Source organism: Antedon bifida, chromosome 6 (genome assembly GCF_963402885.1).
Source record: "Antedon bifida chromosome 6, ecAntBifi1.1, whole genome shotgun sequence".
In the NCBI taxonomy this organism is placed as follows: Eukaryota; Metazoa; Echinodermata; class Crinoidea; order Comatulida; family Antedonidae; genus Antedon; species Antedon bifida.
Genome location: NC_136231.1, coordinates 19,223,102 through 19,245,425, shown reverse-complemented (window position 1 = coordinate 19,245,425; position 22,324 = coordinate 19,223,102). Strand labels below are relative to the sequence as shown.

General features: G+C 34.5%; 3 protein-coding genes across 4 annotated transcripts; all 3 read right to left on the bottom strand.

Annotated features, from left to right (window-relative positions):
• Window positions 1-2,308: 2,308 nt before the first annotated feature.
• LOC144844798 (histamine N-methyltransferase A-like) lies at window positions 2,309-4,018 on the bottom strand. The gene is made up of 3 exons (XM_078701862.1): window positions 3,789-4,018; window positions 3,229-3,555; window positions 2,309-3,095 (listed from the first exon to the last, which is right to left on the bottom strand). The coding sequence occupies exons 1-3, from the start codon at window positions 3,967-3,969 to the stop codon at window positions 2,758-2,760; spliced, it is 846 nt and encodes a 281-aa protein (XP_078557988.1). The 5' UTR covers window positions 3,970-4,018; the 3' UTR covers window positions 2,309-2,757.
• Window positions 4,019-4,230: 212 nt separating this feature from the next.
• On the bottom strand, window positions 4,231-9,458 carry LOC144844466 (histamine N-methyltransferase-like). Of its 2 annotated transcripts, XR_013612430.1 has the most exons (5): window positions 9,082-9,458; window positions 7,943-8,145; window positions 7,513-7,836; window positions 5,144-7,157; window positions 4,231-4,359 (listed from the first exon to the last, which is right to left on the bottom strand). XR_013612430.1 is itself a non-coding variant. In XM_078701401.1 (4 exons), the coding sequence occupies exons 2-4, from the start codon at window positions 8,121-8,123 to the stop codon at window positions 6,799-6,801; spliced, it is 864 nt and encodes a 287-aa protein (XP_078557527.1). In that variant the 5' UTR covers window positions 8,124-8,145; window positions 9,082-9,458; the 3' UTR covers window positions 4,772-6,798. The 2 variants fall into 2 exon arrangements, 1 of the variants encoding a protein (XP_078557527.1); XM_078701401.1 differs by lacking the exon at window positions 4,231-4,359 and having other exon boundaries at window positions 4,772-7,157.
• An 8,368-nt stretch (window positions 9,459-17,826) lies between these two features.
• LOC144844467 (histamine N-methyltransferase-like) lies at window positions 17,827-22,324 on the bottom strand. The gene is made up of 4 exons (XM_078701402.1): window positions 22,312-22,324; window positions 21,594-21,787; window positions 19,001-19,324; window positions 17,827-18,382 (listed from the first exon to the last, which is right to left on the bottom strand). Exons 2-4 carry the CDS (start codon window positions 21,772-21,774, stop codon window positions 18,027-18,029), a joined length of 861 nt encoding a protein of 286 aa, XP_078557528.1. The 5' UTR covers window positions 21,775-21,787; window positions 22,312-22,324; the 3' UTR covers window positions 17,827-18,026.

Below are 22,324 nucleotides of genomic sequence, written 5' to 3'. Positions count from 1 at the left end.
ACCTTTACGCGGGAAAGGCATTTCTCCGTGGACAGTTCTGGGACTCTGTTCGTAAAATGCCTAATATTCGTGTAATATTAGAGAATCCTGATATTAGATTAAATGGTGAACTCGTTGCAGATTTACGTCATAAGTCAATATTTGTCAGATTAGAAGCTCTTAGAAAACATGGCGGAATTTATATTGATACAGATGTACTTTTTCTAAAGTCAGCCGAACAACTTTTTCATGATTCAACAACTCTTGGAAAAGAGGATTATGGTGTTAGTTCATCTATTATTTTTTCTGAAAAAAACTCAATGTTTGTTCAAAAATGGTTGGAAACATTTACAAACTACGATCCACAACTTTATGATGAATCTGCAGAATTACTAAGATTGACTACTACGTATCAAGAGTATGTTCATATTGAGAAAGATAGTTTACGTCGCAATGATTTGAATGACTTTGCCGAGCAAGCATGCCAGAACATTTTCCATGGTCATTGTAACCATAAGTTAAACTTTGCTATTAAACTCTATTATGGTTTCTACGGTCGAAACATTACAAGTTTTAGTCTGGATGATATGCACACAACATTTGCTGATATTGCAAAAGAATTACTTAAAACAGAAGTTATACATTAATCAAACACATGTATTATTTATACTATAGTAAAACTAACTATACTGTATAGGGTGTGCTATGTTTGGACGATAACGTCCACAATTTCCAATTTAACATCCTACATTTCACATAGCTATAAACCAATAGATTTATATAAATGATTTTCAGAAAAATACGATATATTAAAAAAAGAAAAGAAAATCTGTATGTCTTCAATTTGGGCCAACAATATCAGATGTATTTCTTAGCACTTAATTTGGTTGGAAACATTTACAAACTACTATCCACAACTTGATGATGAATCTGCAGAATTGCTAAGACTGACTACCACGTATCAAGAGTATGTTCATATTGAGAAAGATAGTTTACGTCGCAATGATTTGAATGACTTTGCCGAGCAAGCATGCCAGAACATTTTCCATGGTCATTGTATTTCTTAGCACTTAATTTGTCTATAGTGTAATGTTCACATCGTCTGCATTAACAACATTAATTGTAGGTGAAGCACACTCTTATGGCCGGCTATCTATCGATCGAGACCGGAATAAAACCGAATTTAATGTTTTATCAGGGCACGTTTCTATTAGCAAGAAAATAAATTTCTTTTATATATACGGTTAAATTCATATTCTCTTGACCTACACACATAAAACGAGTGCTACCTTAAGTTTTGTATTGGAGAGAGTATCACCCAAGCATTATCTTAGCTTGGCTTTCTGACAGAAGAACACTCCATGTTTTGTTTTTGATTACCCAAAATATCCAATCTAAACTTTTTTACTGGCTGCTACTGATCTATAAAAGCGTACACCGTGACAAGCATTATAATCGTTTGATTGTAAATTCCAAAGAAACACAAATAACAGGTGTGCTTTCGCTTTTACGTGCATTCGTAACCGGTTAAACGGCGTTCTCACCGAATTGAAGAATGGGTGTTTTTAACCGGTAATTTTGCGCTGCCATTTAACCGGTTACCACAAATTTGTCCTGGATGCTACTGATCTATGGAAGCGTACACTGTAACAAGCATATAATCGTTTGATTGTAAATTCCAAAGAAACACAAACAAAAGGTTTCGCTTTTACGTGCATTTTGTCTGTGTCAACAGTAATAACGCATCGTTAAATTAAAAACATTTGGTACATAATATTTATACAACTAAAAGAAACCAAATCCAACCAAATTAAAATACAGGTCCAGAAATAAACTTTAATAATATTTTATCGCAAGTTTATAGTAATTACCAACACTAGAATAATACTATTTATTGGTTGCTATCCTTTAAAACTGAGAGCACTCTCGCAACAAGAGGTTCGACCACAAAATATTAAAAAAATTATAGTTACAATTATATAGATACAAAAGTTAACGAATCACAATTACAATACGTAAAGCAGTACACATTTTACGGACTTAATACAAATATTTTCATATATTATATTCATATTTATATATATATATATATATATATACGTTAAGTCTGGAAAAGAAGTAAAAACTACAGTTTGGTCTCTACAGGCTTGTTTTGTGAGTCGTGCAACTCACTCATCAGGAGACTATAATGAGAAGAATCAATTACAACGTTGCTTATAAGCACATTTACTTGTAGAATTAGCATTTACAGGTAATATGTTTTGGAATGTCAGCTGTTATGTAACAATGCTTTCTTTCTGTGCCGGCAGGCGGACACACATATATATATATAAACTCATATTTAATAATAAAGATTGATTGAGGTTAATGTATTCTGTATATACATCCGTTTGTCAGTCTGTCACCACCATAACAAAAACGGTTACCAATAGATTTTCTAAAAATATGTGGACTGATAAAATTAAACGACGATGATGGTACACAAAAGGCTCATCCATTTGGTATAACGTTCACAGCCATATGTACAGATGTATTAGATTATTTATAAAATTAATTATTAAACAATTAATTACAAAACAGTACCAGCATGTTGGTTTAATTAATTTATTTACCAATAATATAGATTATTTAAATGGGACAAAATCTTACGGCATTTCTAAAGTTGTGTAGATAGTGTACCTTATTGTATATATTTTATTTGTATATTGTATACAATGTTATATACATATATTTTAAATCTATTTTACAACATCGCTTTCATAGATCCAGGATATTGGTTTAACATTTCTTTTGAATAAATATAACATCAAAATCATTCCTCAGCAATATTTGTCCGTCGGAACTTTGAATATAATCAATTACTTCGTTATACAAACTCTCCGAGACACTTTCCTTGAAATCTACAGTTTGCATTAAATAATCTATCGAAACTTTTTTTTCTCGTGGGTGATCATCAGATGAAATGAATTCTGTTATGTCAGTAGTACATTCGTGGTGGTAACGTTGAAATTGAAATTGACTTTCTTGACATACGGCCAGGACGTCACTGCAATTAATGGTTTGTAATGGACCAATGCCCGGAAAACGTTTTACTATTTTAGAATAGGAATTTTCATCTGTTATGTGGAAAAAAAGAAGAGCTTTAGGGTAGCATGAACACTTCCTCATACTTTTGTCCATAGTTTGATCATGGACTAGGTCTATGGTTTGATACAAATATATTGAGCTACTAACGATATTGCAACTTACCAGAACCAACCAGGATCATCAACATCCCTCCATTTTCTAACATATTGTACATAAATATAATATCGTCTGCTGGATTTTCAAGATGATAGACAGAGTCTATGGAGCTTATATGGTGATATTTTGTCGCATTTTCTTCTTTTTCAAGATTTTCCTTAAACTGCTGAAATGTACCATTAAACCAAGTATAGTCTACGTTGCTCCAGTCGTTCTTTGCAGTAAGTCTTTTGTATTCCTCAATGGCTTCTTCCTTAGCTGGTTCAATAACAGTGTGTCCAAGTTTTGCAAAGTGATATGACAATTGTTTGGTAAATATACTTTCAATTTCTCCTAAATAAAATACGATAAAGATGATGCTTTTATTTCTTAAATTTGTTCAGTATTATAAATATAATCGACATATGTGATGAACACATCCAGATTGCATACATGTTTCGATGGTACCTCTTAATTATCATCCTACTTAATATACAAGTTATTAAATTGATGACGACACAAAGTTTTATTTCTAAATTCCAAAACCAAAAAGAAAATAAATTCATCTGTTATTTGAATCTACCTACCATTACCACTTCCGATTCCCAAACTTCGTATGTTGGTATCTTTAGTATCCATTTTTTCGATCACTGACGTCACAAACACAGATTTCGCCAATTCTTCCATAATATTGTATCTTCCCATTTTCAATGAATGTAACTTAAATCCTTCCATATAGTAACATTTATCATCTACCAAAGTCGCCATATTTAGATCTGTTAAAACCAAAGGCAGTCTAACAACAGGACGCGGAGCACGCTTGACAAGATTTAATTTAATCTGCGACGAATTCATACAAAGTCGTCGAAATCAAGGCTATGTACACCATACGTTGAATTGTTTTTAGTGCTATTTAATTTATTTTGGTACTAAGGTCATATGTGTCCGATTAAACAATAGTTAATAGAGCCAAAGCGATATTGTTGTACCTTTTATTTCATTTTTATTACACATGTAGGCCTAAGTAATTCACTGACGTCACAAACACAGTTTTCGCCAATTCTTCCATAATTTTGTATCTTCCCATTTTCAATGAATGTAACTTAAATCCTTCCATATAGTAACATTTATCATCTACCAAAGTCGCCATATTTAGATCTGTTAAAACCAAAGGCAGTCTAACAACAGGACGCGGAGCACGCTTGACAAGATTTAATTTAATCTGCGACGAATTCATACAAAGTCGTCGAATTCAAGGCTACGTACACCATACGTTGAATTGTTTTTAGTGCTATTTAATTTATTTTGGTACTAAGGTCATAATATGTGTCCGATTAAACAATAGTTAATAGAGCCAAAGCGATATTGTTGTACCTTTTATTTCATTTTTATTACACATGTAGGCCTAAGTAAATTGTACAGTGATTTGTAAATGCAACGTTTTTAGCCTTGTTGTAAGTTTTATACCCGAATAAATAAATAGAGAAAGATTATTTACAAATATAGTTTAAACAGGTACTGTATATAATTTTCAGAAATTGATTTGATCGAAGTAGAAACTATTTAAGATTTAACAGTTCTTTTATGTTTTTCATTTTTCTCCGTGATTTATGTTTACCGTTAACCTTCATTTTGACAATTTTGACATTAAAATGCATAAAACCATTCGATGTTTATAGTCACTTTATTGTTACGATTCCCCAAAAAGTACACTTTGATACATCCTCTTCACTCCTGACATTAACTAATTTATATTGAAATTGGGAAGGGCTTGTAGTAACAAGGCTACCAATACGTATACGGCTTATGGATGGTACAATTTTGAGTGCTGAGTACATGTTATAAACAGATTTAGCAAATGTTTTTATTTATAGCATGCGCCGCACCGATTTTCCCCATAATGTTTTGTGTATAATTATTCTCCAATAGCACAGATTCTTACCTCGCTAATTTGTTTAGGCCTGAATGTGAACCTCACGGACTACACAATTAAACACAACTTCTTGGTGTGGGTTGCCCGTAGAATTCTATAAATTATTCCCGTACGACAACAATATGAAATGCTATTAACGAATTATAAAATTGAATAAAGCTACTGGATGTGATGGGTTGCCAGTTTAATTCTATTGGTACGATATTAAACATATGGATTATAATTTCCCAACTCTGTAACTTCGTATCTTTAGTAGTTATTCTTTCGATCACTGATGTCACACACGTCGTTACTAATTATTTTTTTTTGTGTCTTGTGTGGGGTCTTCCCACTTTTATTATAATTCTCAGATTTATATGTATATATATTATATAAAAATAAAGGTACATTGTAACAATTAATTATTTGTATGAATATTTCTCTTTCTATTGTATATTACTAAGATTGTTACAAGTTAAAAAGTAGTTAAAAAGTAGGCATATTTACATAAAAAGATGATTGATTTCAATATAATAACCATGCTTTTATTTACAATTTTAAAAAGATGTTAATTAAAATATAAAGATAAAACATGGTAATAAAAGTCTATGAACTGTCATTAAAAACGTACTTATAAAATCTTGTTCATGTTCGGGTAGAGAGGCTATAAACTCAGAGGAGGAATATAAAATATCCTCCCTTTTCACCAAGACAAAAAGGATGAGATGAAAAAAGAGGAATGCAAAAGTTTGAAACTAGATAAGGATGATAGAGTGGAATGATATATTTAAATGAAAACCGTAAGGTTAGAGTCCATACAACGTGCAAGTCCAAGATTACTAATTAGTCGTTACTAATTATTGCATAATCTTATACTTTCCAAATTCAATGAATGTAACTTATGTCCATAGGAAACGCCATATTAAGCACTGTACTACCCAAACATTATTTAAAAGCTGATGTTATTTTGACTGGACTGTGACGACGCCTCCTTTCAGACTTCAGTGATCAGGGGTAAAGGAAAGCCTACCACTAATTCCTAAATTTGAATATAACACACACGTTTAACCATGTTATACAAATAATGAATGTTTATGTGTGCATATGGTACAAATAATGGCACGAGGTGAATGAGAAAATATAACCCTTCGTTATTCACCGAATGGCATTATTTGTACCATATACACACTTAAAAATTCCTTATTTGTTTTATATAACATCTAAATTGATTCCAGTGTCATGTTTTATTTAAAAACGGGTAGGACTACATTTGACTCACATTGAAACAGAAACATTTAGTTGTTTTTTTTTGTTATATATTAATTATTATTTTATTTATATGGATTTTATAAACATAGCTACTGTTATAGTGTTAATTATGTCAACAAACGAAATGCTATGTCCTAGCTAGGCCAAAGCGCCTAGGCCAATGCTAACAGGCCTCCACGTACTAGGCTAGAAAGGCAAACTTTGACAGGCAACTAGAACTCATCTAGGCGGCTGAAATATTTTTTTCACGTCATGCGACCCACAATCGTCCAACCAAATGAAAGGAATTTATTTAGATGTTACATAAAACAAAATACCAATTGTCATACTTATGCATTATTACTATATTCTGTAATTATTGTTTCTTATCTATTGCTATCATTGATTTTAAATCCAGAATATTATTAATAACTGGTTTAAAATTTCTTTTGTATAAATACAAAATCAAAATCGTTCCTCAGCAATATTTTTCCGTCGTATGATTTTGATGAAAAGTCGGAACTTTGAATATAATCAATTACTTCTTTATACACACTCTCTGAGACACTTTCCTTGAAATCTACAGTTTGCGTTAAATAATCTATCGTAACTTTTTTTTCTCGTGGGTGATCATCAGATGAAATGAATTCTGTTATGTCAGTAGTACATTCGTGGTGGTAACGTTTAAATTGAAATTGACTTTCTTCACATACGGCCAGGACGTCACTGCAAGTAAAGTAGCGTATTGGCAAAATGCTCTGAAAACGTTGTTCTAATCTATTATAGGAATTTTCATCTGTAAGAAGAAGTAAATCATAAGTATACACAAATAGTTTGTTTACTGAACGTTTTGAGAAATTTGATAAATCAATAAAGCAAATATCGATATCGCAATTTATTTTTTTTTTTAACCATATTTAATGAGGGTGATCCATCCAGCTATTGCTGATCATTAGGGACCCTCAGAGGTTCACAAGACAAACATATACACAAGATGCTCTACATAAACAAAGTCTTATTACAAGTCTTTGGGAGTGGAGTAATTTGGTCCTTAGAAAAAATCCTGACATGTGACGGGACTTGAACCCAGGACCCTTGGAGTGGTAGCCAAGCATCATAACCACCAAGCCACAACTCCACTCCAAACTTACCAGAAACAACCATAATAGTCAAAATCCCGCCACTTTCTAACATATTATACATAGTTAGAATGGCGTCTGCTGGATTATGAATATAATACAGTGTGTCTATCGAGCTGATATGGTGAAACTTTGTCGCATTTCCTTCTTTTTCACGATGTTCCATAAACTGCTGAAATGTACCATTAAACCAAGAATATTCTACGTTGCTCCAGTCGTTCTTTGCAGCAAGTCTTTTATATTCCTCAATGGCTTCCTCAGCTGGTTCAATAACTGTGTTTTCAAGTTTTCCAAAGTGATCCGACAATTGTTTGGTAAAGATACTTTCAATGTCACCTAAATAAAATGTGATAAAGTCGATGCTTTTATTTCTTGTATAAAAATAACTAAACATCCAAAACGTAGGAATTCCCTTGCTATTTGAATCTACAGTAATTTATACCTTCAGAGCTTCCGATTCCCAAACTTCGTATGTTGGTATCTTTAGTATCCATCTTTTCGATCACTGATGTCACAAACACAGATTTCGCCAATTCTTTAATAATCTTGTACCTTCCCATTTTCAATGAAAATAACTTAAATCCTTCTAAATAGTAAACTGCATCATGAACAACAGCCGCCATGTTTACAACTGCACTGAGAAACCTTATAAAAAAAAATTTATTACAGGTATTAGATATTAATATTTTATAAACTACGTGGTCGAGTATTTCACATTTCGTCAATTATGGAATTCTAAACCTGCCAAAAATACATAATACATCAATATTGTCTGTAGGCCTACCGCTTTACTACTCAAGTTCAAGTTAAAATTTATTGTCAAATACAAAGTAAATGAAATTTGCCTTCCAATGTTCAAATTACAATAAAATAACAACAGTTAAAAACATACAATACTATACAATGGATAAGATAATAGATAAGAAAATATGCTATGTATAAAACATTATGAACAATAAAAATATTAAAATACTATATAAAGAATAAAATATAAAACGTCTCAAGTTATCTTTTAAATTGCTTGTTGTATTGCCCGATTACACACGGAAGAAATGATTTATGCACTGTTTTTTTCTTCATTTTCATACTTTCATACATTGTCATACGACAGTTTTGCAAACCGTTCGCATCATTACGTGAATTAAATTTATTCCAAATGATGTTCTACGGAGGCGTTTATTCAAGGGAGGCGTTTATTCAAGGGAGGCGTTTATTCAAGAGAGGCGTTTATTGGAATAAATCTTACAAATTAACCGTCTTCAAACGGTGCATAAAATTGAATTGGAATTCGATGAACTATTTTGACACATGTGAGCCCGATAAACAAATACAAGGAAACAAGTATTGGTTGTAAAGTTATTTAATATGAATGGCAAGTCATCGTTGCAGCATGCACGTAAAAGGAAAACATAAAAAAGGAACATTGGGATGCTCTGAAAGGGCCAACACAGTTGGCAACGAAGGGGCCAACGAAGCAGCCCAAATTAAGTGCAGGTAGAACCGATGACAAGCCATTCAGATGATGGTGCAACATATGTTGACACCCAGAACGTGTAGAAACTATCTACATAGTCTACCTACCTGTGTTGACTCCAGTACCCGGTTGACCATTAGCGTCTGATGGGTGGAGCAACCAAATATTGACATCGAAAAACGTATAGAAACACCTACATTAGTCTACCTGGAGCAACATGTGTTGACTCCAGTACATGTTTAAACATTTTAATTAGGTAGGCAGTGCAACCAAATGTTGACACCGAAAAACGTATAGAAACAATCTCCATTAGTCTGCCTGGGGCAACATGTGTTGACTCCAGTACGCGTTTGAGAATTGAGTTTAATAAACGGTGCAACCATGTTGACGTAATGTCTTGGTGAGAGTGTCCAAGTTGGTGAAAGTCGGTAGCTCGACCGATTCTGAAAGAATGAGTGTTAAACTGTGCATGTTCCAGACTAGCATGGCGAGCTAATTGTTTAAGCGACTAGGAAAACATTTTCCTATTTTCTGGTGTTCCATTTTCAAGCAGGAAGAACGGGCCTGCTTTCAGTGGTCGCATCTTGACGTAGCGTTGCAATGCTCTCACTGGGCATATTGGGCTTCCGGTTTTTTTGGTGCAAGACGAAAGGAGGTGAGGAACGCTTAGATCGTTTGAAAGATTTGAAGTTTATTTGCACTTTAGTGGCATGTACTGTGATATCAGTTAGCATTAGTGTGTGTTCTGCGGCCTTGGAGACTACTGCTTCACTGGCTCTGAGGCATGCAAAGTAACATATTATGAACAAGGCTCTGTAGAGGATGCATTCGTATTTGGATTCCATGCTACCTCGCATATGTCGCATATTAGCGTTACAAGAATGTCGGAGGTGACCGGCAGTCTGATCGGTTTGGATGGAGAGTTCGTTTTTTGTTTCGCTACTCCTCTGCATAAAATGCCGACTGCTGGATTTGCGGTAGGGTCTTCCATAAATGATACCCTGTGCACGAATGACACTGCGCTAAGGTAGTTTCGAATCGTGGAAATCGCCAGTGCATTTTTAGTCAGCTTACTTACATAGAGAACAATTGTCTGTGGAGTCGCTGGTAGCGGAAGGCTTAGTGATTTCCTGAATTGGTTAAAATGGTGCCATTTGCTTTTATAGTTACTAGCGGTTCCTTTGCTTAATGAGTTCCACATTAGCTCTCGTGTGAGGATCTTGAGTTGTTTAGTGGTTCGAAGTAGATTGGTTGTAAGTGCTTTGGTATCTTTAGCGGTGTGCGGTTCATACTGTGCTCCTTTAGCATGGCCACCGTTTCCTGAAAACGAGAAAGAGCGTCACATATCCTGTTTTGCTTACCAGGGATGTGCCTGGCTGTAAACTGAATGTTGTTTAGTAGTAACAAATGACGATACCGCGAACCACTCTCATGACCTTTTCGTTTGACGACGATTTTTTTTTTAGCACATATACATCAGCTAGGTTATCACAGTGGAAAACTACATGGGTGTTGGCTAGCTGTTTTGCAAAAATCGAAAGCATGACATAGATGGGGTAAATTTCGAGAACCATGATGTCGAACATTTTCCAAGATTCCGGCCAGCGGCCTTGAATCCAGAACTTTTGGAAGGTCGCACCAAGTGCGGATTTTGAGGCATCAGAGGAGAATTGTAAACGCTGCGAGTCAAATTTTTGTGGGGGTGAAAAATGGTAACGCCATTGTGTTTGCTAAGAAAGTCGGCCCAAATTTGGAGATCCTCCTTTGCTGAGTCAGAAAGGTGAATAGTTGAAAAGGGGTTAGTTAGACCGGCCGTTAGGGCATAAAGCCTTCTTAGGAACGCCAGTCCAGAGGGTAGGCCTATAACGCAGGTGGCAAATTGTAGCTTTTCAATAAGAGATTGGAGGGCTCTCAGTGTAGTTGAGTGAAGTGTGTGAGGAAGTTTTGAACTTCAAAGGGAGTAACGTAATTTTATTATCTCAGATGGAAGCCTGTCTTACATTTTCTGTAAATCAAGTTCAATACCCAGGAAAGAATGGTGGTGGTGGGTGAAATTATTTTGTGCGGTGCTAGAGGTATGCCAACACGCGGTCAGCAAGCGCCTTGGATATCTTCAAGGAGTTCGCACACAGTTGGTGTGTGTCTTCAATAACGAGGATGTCGTCTAATATTTTCACGTTATTGGGCTGTTGTAACTTTTTTGTAAGGATATATTTCACTCCGTCAGAAAACTTATTGAATATTTGACACAAAGATCCGCCGCCTTGGGGAAGCGTTTTATCATAGTAATACTGGCCTAACCACGTGAAACATGTGAGGTGGTATTGAGTGTGGGATGTAAATGTATTAGTCTGTATGCGTCACTGGTGTCCGTCTTAGCCATGAATGCCGGGTGATTGTTTATGTCAATTATGTCTATTGCGTTGGCAATTGTTTTATAATGAACTGTTATGCAAAACCCAGGGAAGTTGTGATTGACAGCGTTTGAGTCGTAGGGATAGGAGAGGTTGTGGAGGATACGACATTTTTCAGGTACGGAATTTCCGGAAGGTTGTTGATGATAGCTTGGGAGTTAGTTGCTGTAAAAGCAGCCCCATGTAAGGTAGAAGCCATGAGTGAAACATTGGGTTAAGTAAGCGTGGTGTTTGTAACCAGATAGGAGTGCGCTTATTGTAGTGGGAATTATTGGGATCCCGAGCACTGAAAAACGAGTGGCGATACTGACAGTTTGTCTGGACACATCTAGTGAATCTGTTATGGTAGAAGATACAGAAGCCGAGTGGACGCTCCACGGTTGGATGGGTTAGAGGTTTATGGTTAGCTCGTTGCATCTAGTTTATGGAGGAGGTCGGCTCGAACCGATGACCAAGAGCAAAATGTGTACTCCCTAGCCATTCGAAATTATCAGTCGTAAAAGTACCATTAATTTGGATGACTGCGCATGAGGTATTTAATATACTTAAAATAATTTAAGATGTCCTGCGTGTATTTACTTAAATAAAATTGTGGCAAAGTCGTGAAAGGCCTAGTGCCAGTTGTGTTCGTTTAAGATGCGGCATTTGGGCTTAGGCACAAGTTCAAAGGTACCAGTGAACGTTAGCGTCAAAGCTTCCGCTGCGCTGTTGAAGTCGAGCAGATTGTGCAGCTCGATGAATTTGTGGGAGATTATTTTCTCTTTAAGTTTTTGACAAGGTAGGGGGTTTGAGGAAGAGAGCTGCCGGTAGGTTCGGCTTACCGACATTAATCTCAGCCACAGAAGTTACCAAGGTTTCGACGATATGCCTCATGTCCTTTAATTCTTTATTTATGTCAAGTTCAGGTACTGGCACGGTTCTTTTTTTTTTGGTGCCATAATTTTTACCTCTTGTTAGTTCTTTTCCGCCCTGACATGGTGTATATGTAAGAAAATCTTTGTGCAATTAAGACGGAAAGAAAAATGTGTGTGGACAGATATCATCAAGTTGCAGGGGAAAAGGGCCCTGCAACCATGTTAAAGGAGTGAATAAAAGATTGGAAACAAAGAGTCAGCATTGGGGTAGTGAATGGACCAGCATGAGTCATTTAATGAAATGCTGTACTTAGAGGAGGGTGATAAGACACCGCCGTATGGGGTAATAGTAGGGGGACCAGCATGAGTCATATAATGAATGCTGTACTTAAGAGCATGAGTGATAAAACACCGCCGTATGTGGGGGTAGTTAATGAACCAGCATAAGTAATTATGTGGTGGTAGTAGGGGAACCAGCATGAGTCATATAATGAATGCTGTACTTAAGAGCATGATTGATAAAACACCGCCGTATGTGGGGGTAGGTAATGAACCAGCATAAGAAATTATGTGGTGGTAGTAGGGAAACCAGCATGAGTCATATAATGAATGCTGTACTTAAGAGCATGAGTGATAAAACACCGCCGTATGTGGGGGTAGGTAATGAACCAGCATAAGAAATTATGTGGTGGTAGTAGGGAAACCAGCATGAGTCATATAATGAATGCTGTACTTAAGAGCATGAGTGATAAAACACCGCCGTATGTGGGGGTAGGTAATGAACCAGCATAAGAAATTATGTGGTGGTAGTAGGGAAACCAGCATGAGTCATATAATGAATGCTGTACTTAAGAGCATGAGTGATAAAACACCGCCGTATGTGGGGGTAGTTTATGAACCAGATAAGTAATTATGTGGTGGGAGTAGGGGAACCAGCATGTGTCATATAATGAATGTTGTACTTAGGAGCATGAGTGATAAAACACCGCCGTATGTGGGGGAAGTTAATGAACCAGCAGCATAAGTAATTATGTGGTGGTAGTATGGGAACCAGCAGGAGTCATAATGAATGCTGTACTTAAGAGGATGAGTGATAAAACACCGGCGTATGTCGGCGTATGAACCAGCATAAGTAATTCATGTGGTGGTAGTATGGGAACCAGCATGAGTCATATAATGAATACTGTACTTAAGAGGATGAGTGATAGTGATAAAACACCGCCGTATGTGGGGGTAGTTAATGAACCAGCATAAGTAATTTATGTGGTGGTAGTATGGGAACCAGCATGAGTCATATAATGAATGCTGTACTTAAGAGGATGAGTGATAAAACATCGGGGTATGTCGGCGTATGAACCAGCATAAGTCAATTATGTGGTGGTAGTATGGGAACCAGCATGAGTCATAATGAATGCTTTACTTGGGAAACCAGCATGAGTCATATAAATGAATGCTGTACTTGGGAAACCAGCATGAGTCATAATGAATGCTGTACTTGGGAAACCAGCATGAGTCTTAATATAATGATGTACTTGGGGAACCAGCATGAGTCATAAGATGAATGCTATACTAACTATAATAAACCATTCAGATGTGTGCAGAATATTTGCCAGTTTAGCGTAGCATCAAGAAAGAAAAAACAACAAGTTATTATTTATTTCTTTTGGATGTAAAACAATGGGAAAATAATAAATGGTGTCAACAGTGTATTGTCTGGCATTTTGTTTTGTTTGTTCTGTTTAATTATGTATTTATTTTCCTCTAAAATCCGGTTCTGGATTGTTCACAGTGACTGCAGTACAGTAGTAGTAGTAGTAGTAACAGATAATAAGATTGTTGTTATTTAATGCCATAAGTAGGCATAAGAGGCTCCGTGCATTAAAGCAGACCTTACTTTTTAACTAGGTCATTCGCCTTCAATCCGAGGTCGATTATCAAAATATCTGGCTTGAATGTTGCCACTTGATTTACAACATTAGTTAGGTCGTTTATCTTTAGGTCGGGCACCCCCCAAAGAACACTATTATCATAGTGATGACTGATTCGGAAGTCAGGCAAAGGTCGATGTGAACCAAGAATGGAGTCGGACGAATTACCCAAGCCGTGATGGAAAGCGAGGCTTTCGCTCAAACCGGAAACGAATGAGTTGAGCCTAGGACACAACCAGACAACATAATTACAGTAAAGTACGAAAAATCGAAAAAAATGGGGGTAAGATAAGGTGTTAGATAACTTCCAGTAAGTATATTATGTGAGTACACACAGCCTATAAGTGTATGAGGATAAAATGAACTGGTAAATGTAAAAGTGAAAATTATTTTACTTAGCCTAAAACTGGCGTGGTAATCTGTTGACAGCGTGAGGTGAAGAGGAGGGTGTCACGAAACCTAAAACTAAGACCACGAAAGCTAAGACCCCCTAAGATCACGAAAGCTAAGACCCAAGACCTAAGATTGCAAATTCTAAGATATACTACAGCTTAAAAACAATACTTGTTTATCCATACATAATTTTAAACATAGTAGGTTTCATTTATTACCATAAATACAATTAAATACTACCGCAAAACATAGATAAACTCGTTGAGTAAATGTATATTTTTTCTTTACAACAAACAAACTTGACTGGTTGTTTGTTGGTATATATTTACTCCATTGTGTTGGTTCAGGGGATGTTTTTCTTTCGCACCTGCCTTTCTTGTATTTTGACTCCAAATTTGTTAACTTACTTTATTCTGAATATCACACTTTAAAATTAGGACTTATATAAGTACTTTCAGAAGGAGAAACACATAAAAACAAATAAATAAATCTTTTAAATTGATGTTTTTACAGACGTGTTTCTTGTATATGCTCAATGTTTTTGTTTCTATGAAGCGCCAAAAGAGCAACAATAATAGTACAAGTATAAAAACAGAAAGAAAACGAAACAAAAAAACTTATTATCATGATTTTAAATTAAAATTTATTTGCGAGTATTTATTTCTTCGTACTAGCATGATTATACTATAATTATTACAATTTTAATTTTACATTGTTCCATCCACACTGTAGATGGACTCCACAGAGTTTTCAGCACTCTATATAATTTTTGCTCTGTTGACGTTCCATAGAAACAAAAATTCGAAATTCGCAAACAGTATGTGTGCGAGAAAAACGTCTGTAAAATCATCAATTTAAAAATGTATTTGTTACTTTTTATGTAATTCTTTTTCATAAAGTGCTAATTCTAAGGTGTGGTATTCAGAATAAATGTTGGGAGTTAAAATACAAGGCAGGTGCGAAAGATAAATATTTGAATCTTAGGTCTTGGGTCTTAGCTTTCGTGATCTTAGGTCTTAGGGGGTCTTAGGTTTCGTGACACCCGTGAAGAGGATGAGATGCTCACGCTCGCTGTCAAAAGATGATGAGGGCGCCCCGCAATCACGTGATATTTCCGTTTGAGATTGTCGGTGTGTAGCACCATGGATTAAAGAATAGAAGGATATGCATCGACTCATCAATTTAAAAATGTATTTGTTACTTTTTATGTAATTCTTTTTCATAAAGTGCTAATTCTAAGGTGTGGTATTCAGAATAAATGTTGGGAGTTAAAATACAAGGCAGGTGCGAAAGATAAATATTTAAATGTATTTGTTACTTTTTATGTAATTCTTTTTCATAAAGTGCTAATTCTAAGGCATCCATCTTGACTCTCGCCGACAGACCGCGGACCGCCCACAATGTTACAGTTTAATTAACCGCATGGTAACAACGAAACGGTCGCGTGCCTAATATATTGTTTACTGCACATGTGCAACGACATTTAACCTTGTTGGCTACTCTTATTTCGCGCGTTCTTTGGTGGCATGATGTTTTAGCGCTAGCAACAATGGTGACAAACACTTTATACGACGACGAATTTAGTTATAACCTTATAAAAACAATACTATATATATATATATATTGGCTTAGAATTGTAGATGCTATAATTGTAATTAGTATAGGTTTCTGCCGCGATTGATCTACGCTAATGTTTTTATGACATTAAAGAGGCAATTTTTTTAATGTTTTCTTTGATATATTAAATAAATCAAGGATTTAAGGCAAAGTTAAGATGACATTTTTTTTTCTAAGCAAGTCCGATAAATCCGGCCCCGGTACGTTAGCTCCATCTATCTTGGAGTACTGTAGGTCGTCGACCGAGATGTAATTAGGCATACTAAGGTCATATAAGTGGCAGAGTGCATCTCAAATCAACTCAATGAAATGTTATTATATTAGTAATCCAATATATTGATAGCACCCAGCAACTAACAAAACGCATTCAGAACAAGGCCAACAGCCATAAGTCGCGTGCTCTCAGAAAAAAATGAACTTTCAAAAAGTAATGTACTTTTAAAACTTTTCTGTACATCAAAACAGTTCAAAAAGTACAGAAAAGCGATAAAACGCATAGTGATACCGGACCGACAGACCGACCGACCGACATAGTGAACTATTGAGTCGCGTCCACGCGACTAAAAAGCACTAAAGGATCAAAGTTTAAAAGCCTACAGAAGTGAGACCTGTCCACTTTATAACTATTCGATTAAACTTTGGTTTTAAAAACTGTTCTTTTCTTGAACTACCCATAATAAATGATTGTACTTAACCATCTAGCTACCATAACAATTGTATTATATTGAAATTTTTCTATTTCAATGCTTACCTTACTTCTTGGCCTTCTTACAGCAAGTATTCATTTCCTTGCTCAGTCTACCTTAAACTCAGTCAACCTGTATTAGAATCCATTTATTTATATGTACTTTTCCGATCTCGAAATTAAAAAAAAAACGCGCACAGGTGAATAATAGTCGGTTGTTTGCAGTGGAATTGTTTTTAGTTACACGTGTTCTTATTGTATTATCATGTATAGCAGGATTACTTAGAATTACCAGGCAGTGAGCTGGATTAATATGTTTAGTTATTACAGGGGAAAATTACAGTTACTTTTCCCTAGTTATTACAAGACATAAATGGAAATACGACTATTTATGTTTGCGTAATTCATAATCCCTGTTTGAGAACAGAAGTGTGGTCTCCTATATTCGACTAACATAGCGTTGGATGTATACGTTATACAACCGAAACCATATTCATTACTCTTGCAAACTTTCATCCAATCAGCTTCTTCAACTCAGTCCTTCCTTCCCCCATGTTCAAGCACAACCCTTCCAATAGGACATCATTAGCTTATAATGAAAAAGTTAAATATAAATTACTAAGAGATATTTAAGTATACAATTAGTAAAATAATGTATGTACAGAATACCAATGATAACTCTTCAATAACGTATGAAATTGAGTCATCGCAATTTCCGCATCGTGACAGACACGCTTTTATTTTGAAATCACTCTCATCATCGTAATCATAAAGGGTTATCGCCATCATCACACTGACAACTTCCTTAAATTATTATTTAAGACATTCGTTAAAGAAAACATACACAACACAGAAAAAAAGAAAAGTTGATACCATAATAATAGATGATTTGAATATTATTTCTCTAGTAATATAATTACAATGTCTATGGCTCAAGATAATTACAATGTCTAGTTGTACCTTGCGAAATGTTTGGCACTGTATCTCTACGGAACGCAATTTGTTAAATTTCATAGACAGATTATGTAATAAAGTGTCACATTTCCATCACATATTATAAACCATTATTATTTGACTCTACAATATTATACCATATTTGTTCTATTTTATAACCGCATTGCTTTCGAAATCTATGATATTCCTATTTTTTTATTTGTTGGTTTACCATTTCTTTTGAATAAATATAACATCAAAATCATTCTTTAGCATTACTTTGCCATCGTATAATTTTGAGCAGTGCGAACTTTTGATATAATTAATGACTTCTTTATAGAAACTCTCTGAGACACTTTCCTTGAAATCTAACGTTTGCATAATGAAATCTAGCCTAATTTTTTCTTCCGCTGAGAGAATATTCGATAAAAAGAAGTCTGTTATGTCAGAATTACACTCGTGGTGGTAATGTTGGAATTCAAATTTACATTGTTGACATAGGGCAATGACGTCTTTGGAAGAAATGCACTTTAACCGTATGAATTCTGGAAAACGTTGTGCTAGCCTGGAATATGAATTTTCATCTGTAAGGAAAATGAATAAAAGCTGGAATAATACGAGGTAATGAAAATCGTGCTTAAAAAGTATACTTTTATTATAGTAGACCTACATCCTACAAACAGGTATCGATCGAAATATATCATGTTTTCCACGCTTACCACCGAATTCCTTTTAAACCTTTTTATTTATTTTTATTTTATTTTATTTTATGTCTTTAGGCAATGTGGCCAAGGATTACCAATAGTGAATTAATCACTGTCCTATCAGATAGGTGGTAATCCCCCTGATACAGGGGCTATTGTGTGAACCAGTTCACCGGGGTAACCCCCTACTCTTTTTCGAATAATGAACTGGGTTCTTTAAAGTACACACAGGTTATAACTGTGTACACTGGACCTACGGTTTATAGTCCTTATCCGAGAAGACTTGTTCCACCACCAGAACTAGGAGCGAGTCGGCCTCGAACCCTTGCCGATGTTGTTGTCTCTTTAGGTACGGTAAACGGCGCCCCTGCCTTAACCGCTCGGCCATATGACTCGCTAAATTAATTCCAAATTAAATATTTACAAAATAAATTCTCCATTACGGGGCAAACAAATGATAAAAATCATATACTGTACTGCAAACATATCGCGACTTACCAGAATCAAGCATGATCATCAACATTCCGCCATTTTCTAGCAAATTGTACATAAATAGAATATCGTCTTCTGGATTTTCAAGGTAATAGACAGAGTCTAAAGAGCTGATATGGTGATATTTTTGCGCATTTCCTTCTTTTTCACGATGTTCCATAAACTGCTGAAATGTACCATTAAACCAAGAATATTCTACGTTGCTCCAGTCGTTCTTTGCAGCAAGTCTTTTATATTCCTCAATGGCTTCCTCAGCTGGTTCAATAACCATGTGTTCAAGTTTTCCAAAGTGATCCGACAATTGTTTAGTAAAGATACTTTCAATGTCTCCTATGATAAAATGTATGATGATATTATTATCATGTAACGATCTATGAAGAATTAAGATACAAGGATATTGCTATTGTCATTGTTGGAAGAATACTAATGTGGATTATAAAATATTGGCTCACATTCTAGCTAATAGGTTACACAGCGAATTGGGTCAAGCGACTGTTAAGTCCAGATCCAGGTAAATGGAAATTCATACCAAAATATTTCCTTCACCCAATTGAATATACAATAAAAAGTACTAAACTTAATGTACATGATCATGCTAACTTGAGAGATATGCCTACATTCTACAAGAACATGATTAATGCTGTTGTAAAATTTAATAATATTGTGTATCCAGAACCAACAACTTTAATAGAAATTAAAAAATCAACAATTATGGGAAAATAAGTTTATACTATCTAACAATAAATCATTGTACTTCAAATCATGGTTATATTCTGATTATAAAACAATTGGTGATATATTTATAAATGATAGAGTATGTACTGCAGGTGAAATAATTTCAAATTTGTATAAAAAACATAATGGTTTAATTGAATATTTACAGCTTATGAAAATGGATGGAAAGAAATTATTAGAAAAGACAATACAAATAATCAAGATGTAGGTAATAATGATTCATTGTTGCATAAGAACATTAAAGGATCTATCTACTATAAATATTTTATAAACAAACGTTCCAATGAACCAGGTTCACAAAGAAAATGGGAATGTGAGCTAAATAACGTAGAAATAGATTGGAATAAAGTATGGTATTATAAGGTATACAAGATGAAACATATAGTTAAAGTTGCTCAATTCAACTTTAAACTCCTACATCGAATATTACCGTGTAAAAAAAGATTAAAACTATGGAATTTAGCAGAAAATAATTTATGTGACAATTGTATAAATCAGGTAGAAAGTGAACAGCACATGCTGTTTGAATGCAATGCCATTCAATGGACATGGCACAAATTTAAAGGTGTGTTGGCTAATTGCTTTCCAGCTGAGGATAATTTTACTTGGTTTAAAATTGTTACAGGAACAAAAAACAATACTGTAAATGAATTGATTTCTCTGTTTTTATTCTGTATATACAAGGTACACATAATATCCAATGCTGGAAGAAAAGATAAAGATGATAAAAAAAAGATCTGGATTCTTTTCACTGCTGAAGTTAAAAATCTAATACAAAATGAACATATGTGTAACTTAATTAAGGCAAAACGTAAAGGAGTGCAAAAAAGGAAACTCTGCTACAATTGATAGCATGAATATAACTTGTATGAAGTGTTTTTTCATATTTTCTAAAATGCAATATTTTTTGTTTATTTCTCAATTACAAATTGTATACAGAAGTAGAAATAGTATTACAGTAAGATGACATCGGTATGAAGCGTCTCACACACACACAGAGCCAAATTGGCATCTTGGACTTGCACAGTGTATGGACTCTAACCTTACGGTTTTCATTAAATATATCTTTCCATGCTATCATCCTTATTATCTAGTTTTCAAACTTTTGCATTCCTCTTTTTTCATTTCAACCTTTTTGTCTTGGTGAAAAGGGAGGATATTTTATATTCCTCCTCTGAGTTTATAACCTCTCTACCCGAACATGAACAAGATTTTATAAGTACGTTTTTTAATGACAGTTCATAGAATTTTATTACCATGTTTTATCTTTATATTTTAATTAACATCTTCTTTAAAATTGTAAATGAAAGCATATGGTTTTATATTGAAATCAATCACCTTTTATGTAAATATGCCTACATTTTAACTACTTTTAACACTGTAACAATCTTAGTAATATACAATAGAAAGAGAAATATTCATACAAATAATTAATTGTTACAAATGTACCTTTATTGTTATATATAATATATATACATATAAAACAGAGAATTATAATAAAGTGGGACGACCCCACACAAGACAAAAAAAAAGCTTTTAAAAATAGGACCCACTCTTCTTCAATGACATGTCAACTGCCTTCGCTAATTTACTTTAAATTTATTACTAATATAGATGTATTGTCCCTCAAAAACACGACAAATAAAAATTAATACAATCACACTTTGATTATATATATATTTGTTGTTAGATATGTAACAGTGATCATCAGGTGTACCAGTTTTTATGCAATTATACGGTACACATCGTAGACTTAAAATAATAAAACTTATCACAACTTCACACTAAACAATGTATATTTACTGTTAAAACTAAGCGAAAATAAATAAACGTTTCGTCTGCTATTCAAATTTACGTTATATACCTTTAGAGCTTCCGATTCCCAAACTTCGTATGTTGGTATCTTTAGTATCCATTTTTTCGATCACAGATGACACAAACACAGACTTCGCCAATTCTTCCATAATCTTGTATCTTCCCATTTTCAATGAATGCAACTTATGACCTTTCATATAGTAAACTGCATCATTCTGAACCGACGCCATGTTTAGGACTTCTCTAAACCAAATGAAAAATAATTGAAAATAAATCAACATACCCATTCATTTTATTATCATTTTTCTTTTCGTAAACGGCATCTATGTAACGTATCGTATTATGAACGAGTGAAAGTGATGTTTACCGAAAACGAAAGGCGTGTAACGCTAGCTTATTGACGTTAACCTAGCCCCTATTATAATTAAATACATAATATATAAAGACTTTATGAAACAATAGGAACGTACCTGATTAAACAGGTTCGTTTTAATACTAATAAAGATCCTACATTTTGTCCACTTTCGATTAATGTACCGTACTCATAGACCATATAACTACATTTCATTTCATTTATACTATTTATTTCCTTCATAATATATAAATCCAAATGCAAAATACTGAAAAAATGACAATGCTGTGGGTATCAGTGGCTGGATCTCAATGGAGATACAAAAAAAGGCGAAAAGCTAAATCAAAACGATAAAGTAAAACAGCCAGAAATAAATTGAATAACTGAAAGACATTACCGTTAATTAAGCTGTTACCTAGAGTATTCAG

Excerpts from the sequence above, each read along its gene's own strand:
- LOC144844466 (XM_078701401.1), bottom strand. The coding sequence starts at position 8,123 with ATGGCGGCTGTTGTTCATGATGCAGTTTACTATTTAGAAGGATTTAAG. Across the intron at positions 7,837-7,942 it reads GGGAATCGGAAGCTCTGAAG|GTGACATTGAAAGTATCTTT; the intron begins GTATAAATTACT and ends CATTTTATTTAG. Across the intron at positions 7,158-7,512 it reads GACTATTATGGTTGTTTCTG|ATGAAAATTCCTATAATAGA; the intron begins GTAAGTTTGGAG and ends TTCTTCTTACAG.
- LOC144844467 (XM_078701402.1), bottom strand. The coding sequence starts at position 21,774 with ATGGCGTCGGTTCAGAATGATGCAGTTTACTATATGAAAGGTCATAAG. Across the intron at positions 19,325-21,593 it reads GGGAATCGGAAGCTCTAAAG|GAGACATTGAAAGTATCTTT; the intron begins GTATATAACGTA and ends ATTTTATCATAG. Across the intron at positions 18,383-19,000 it reads GATGATCATGCTTGATTCTG|ATGAAAATTCATATTCCAGG; the intron begins GTAAGTCGCGAT and ends TTTTCCTTACAG.
- LOC144844798 (XM_078701862.1), bottom strand. The coding sequence starts at position 3,969 with ATGGCGACTTTGGTAGATGATAAATGTTACTATATGGAAGGATTTAAG. Across the intron at positions 3,556-3,788 it reads GGGAATCGGAAGTGGTAATG|GAGAAATTGAAAGTATATTT; the intron begins GTAGGTAGATTC and ends TATTTTATTTAG. Across the intron at positions 3,096-3,228 it reads GATGATCCTGGTTGGTTCTG|ATGAAAATTCCTATTCTAAA; the intron begins GTAAGTTGCAAT and ends TCCACATAACAG.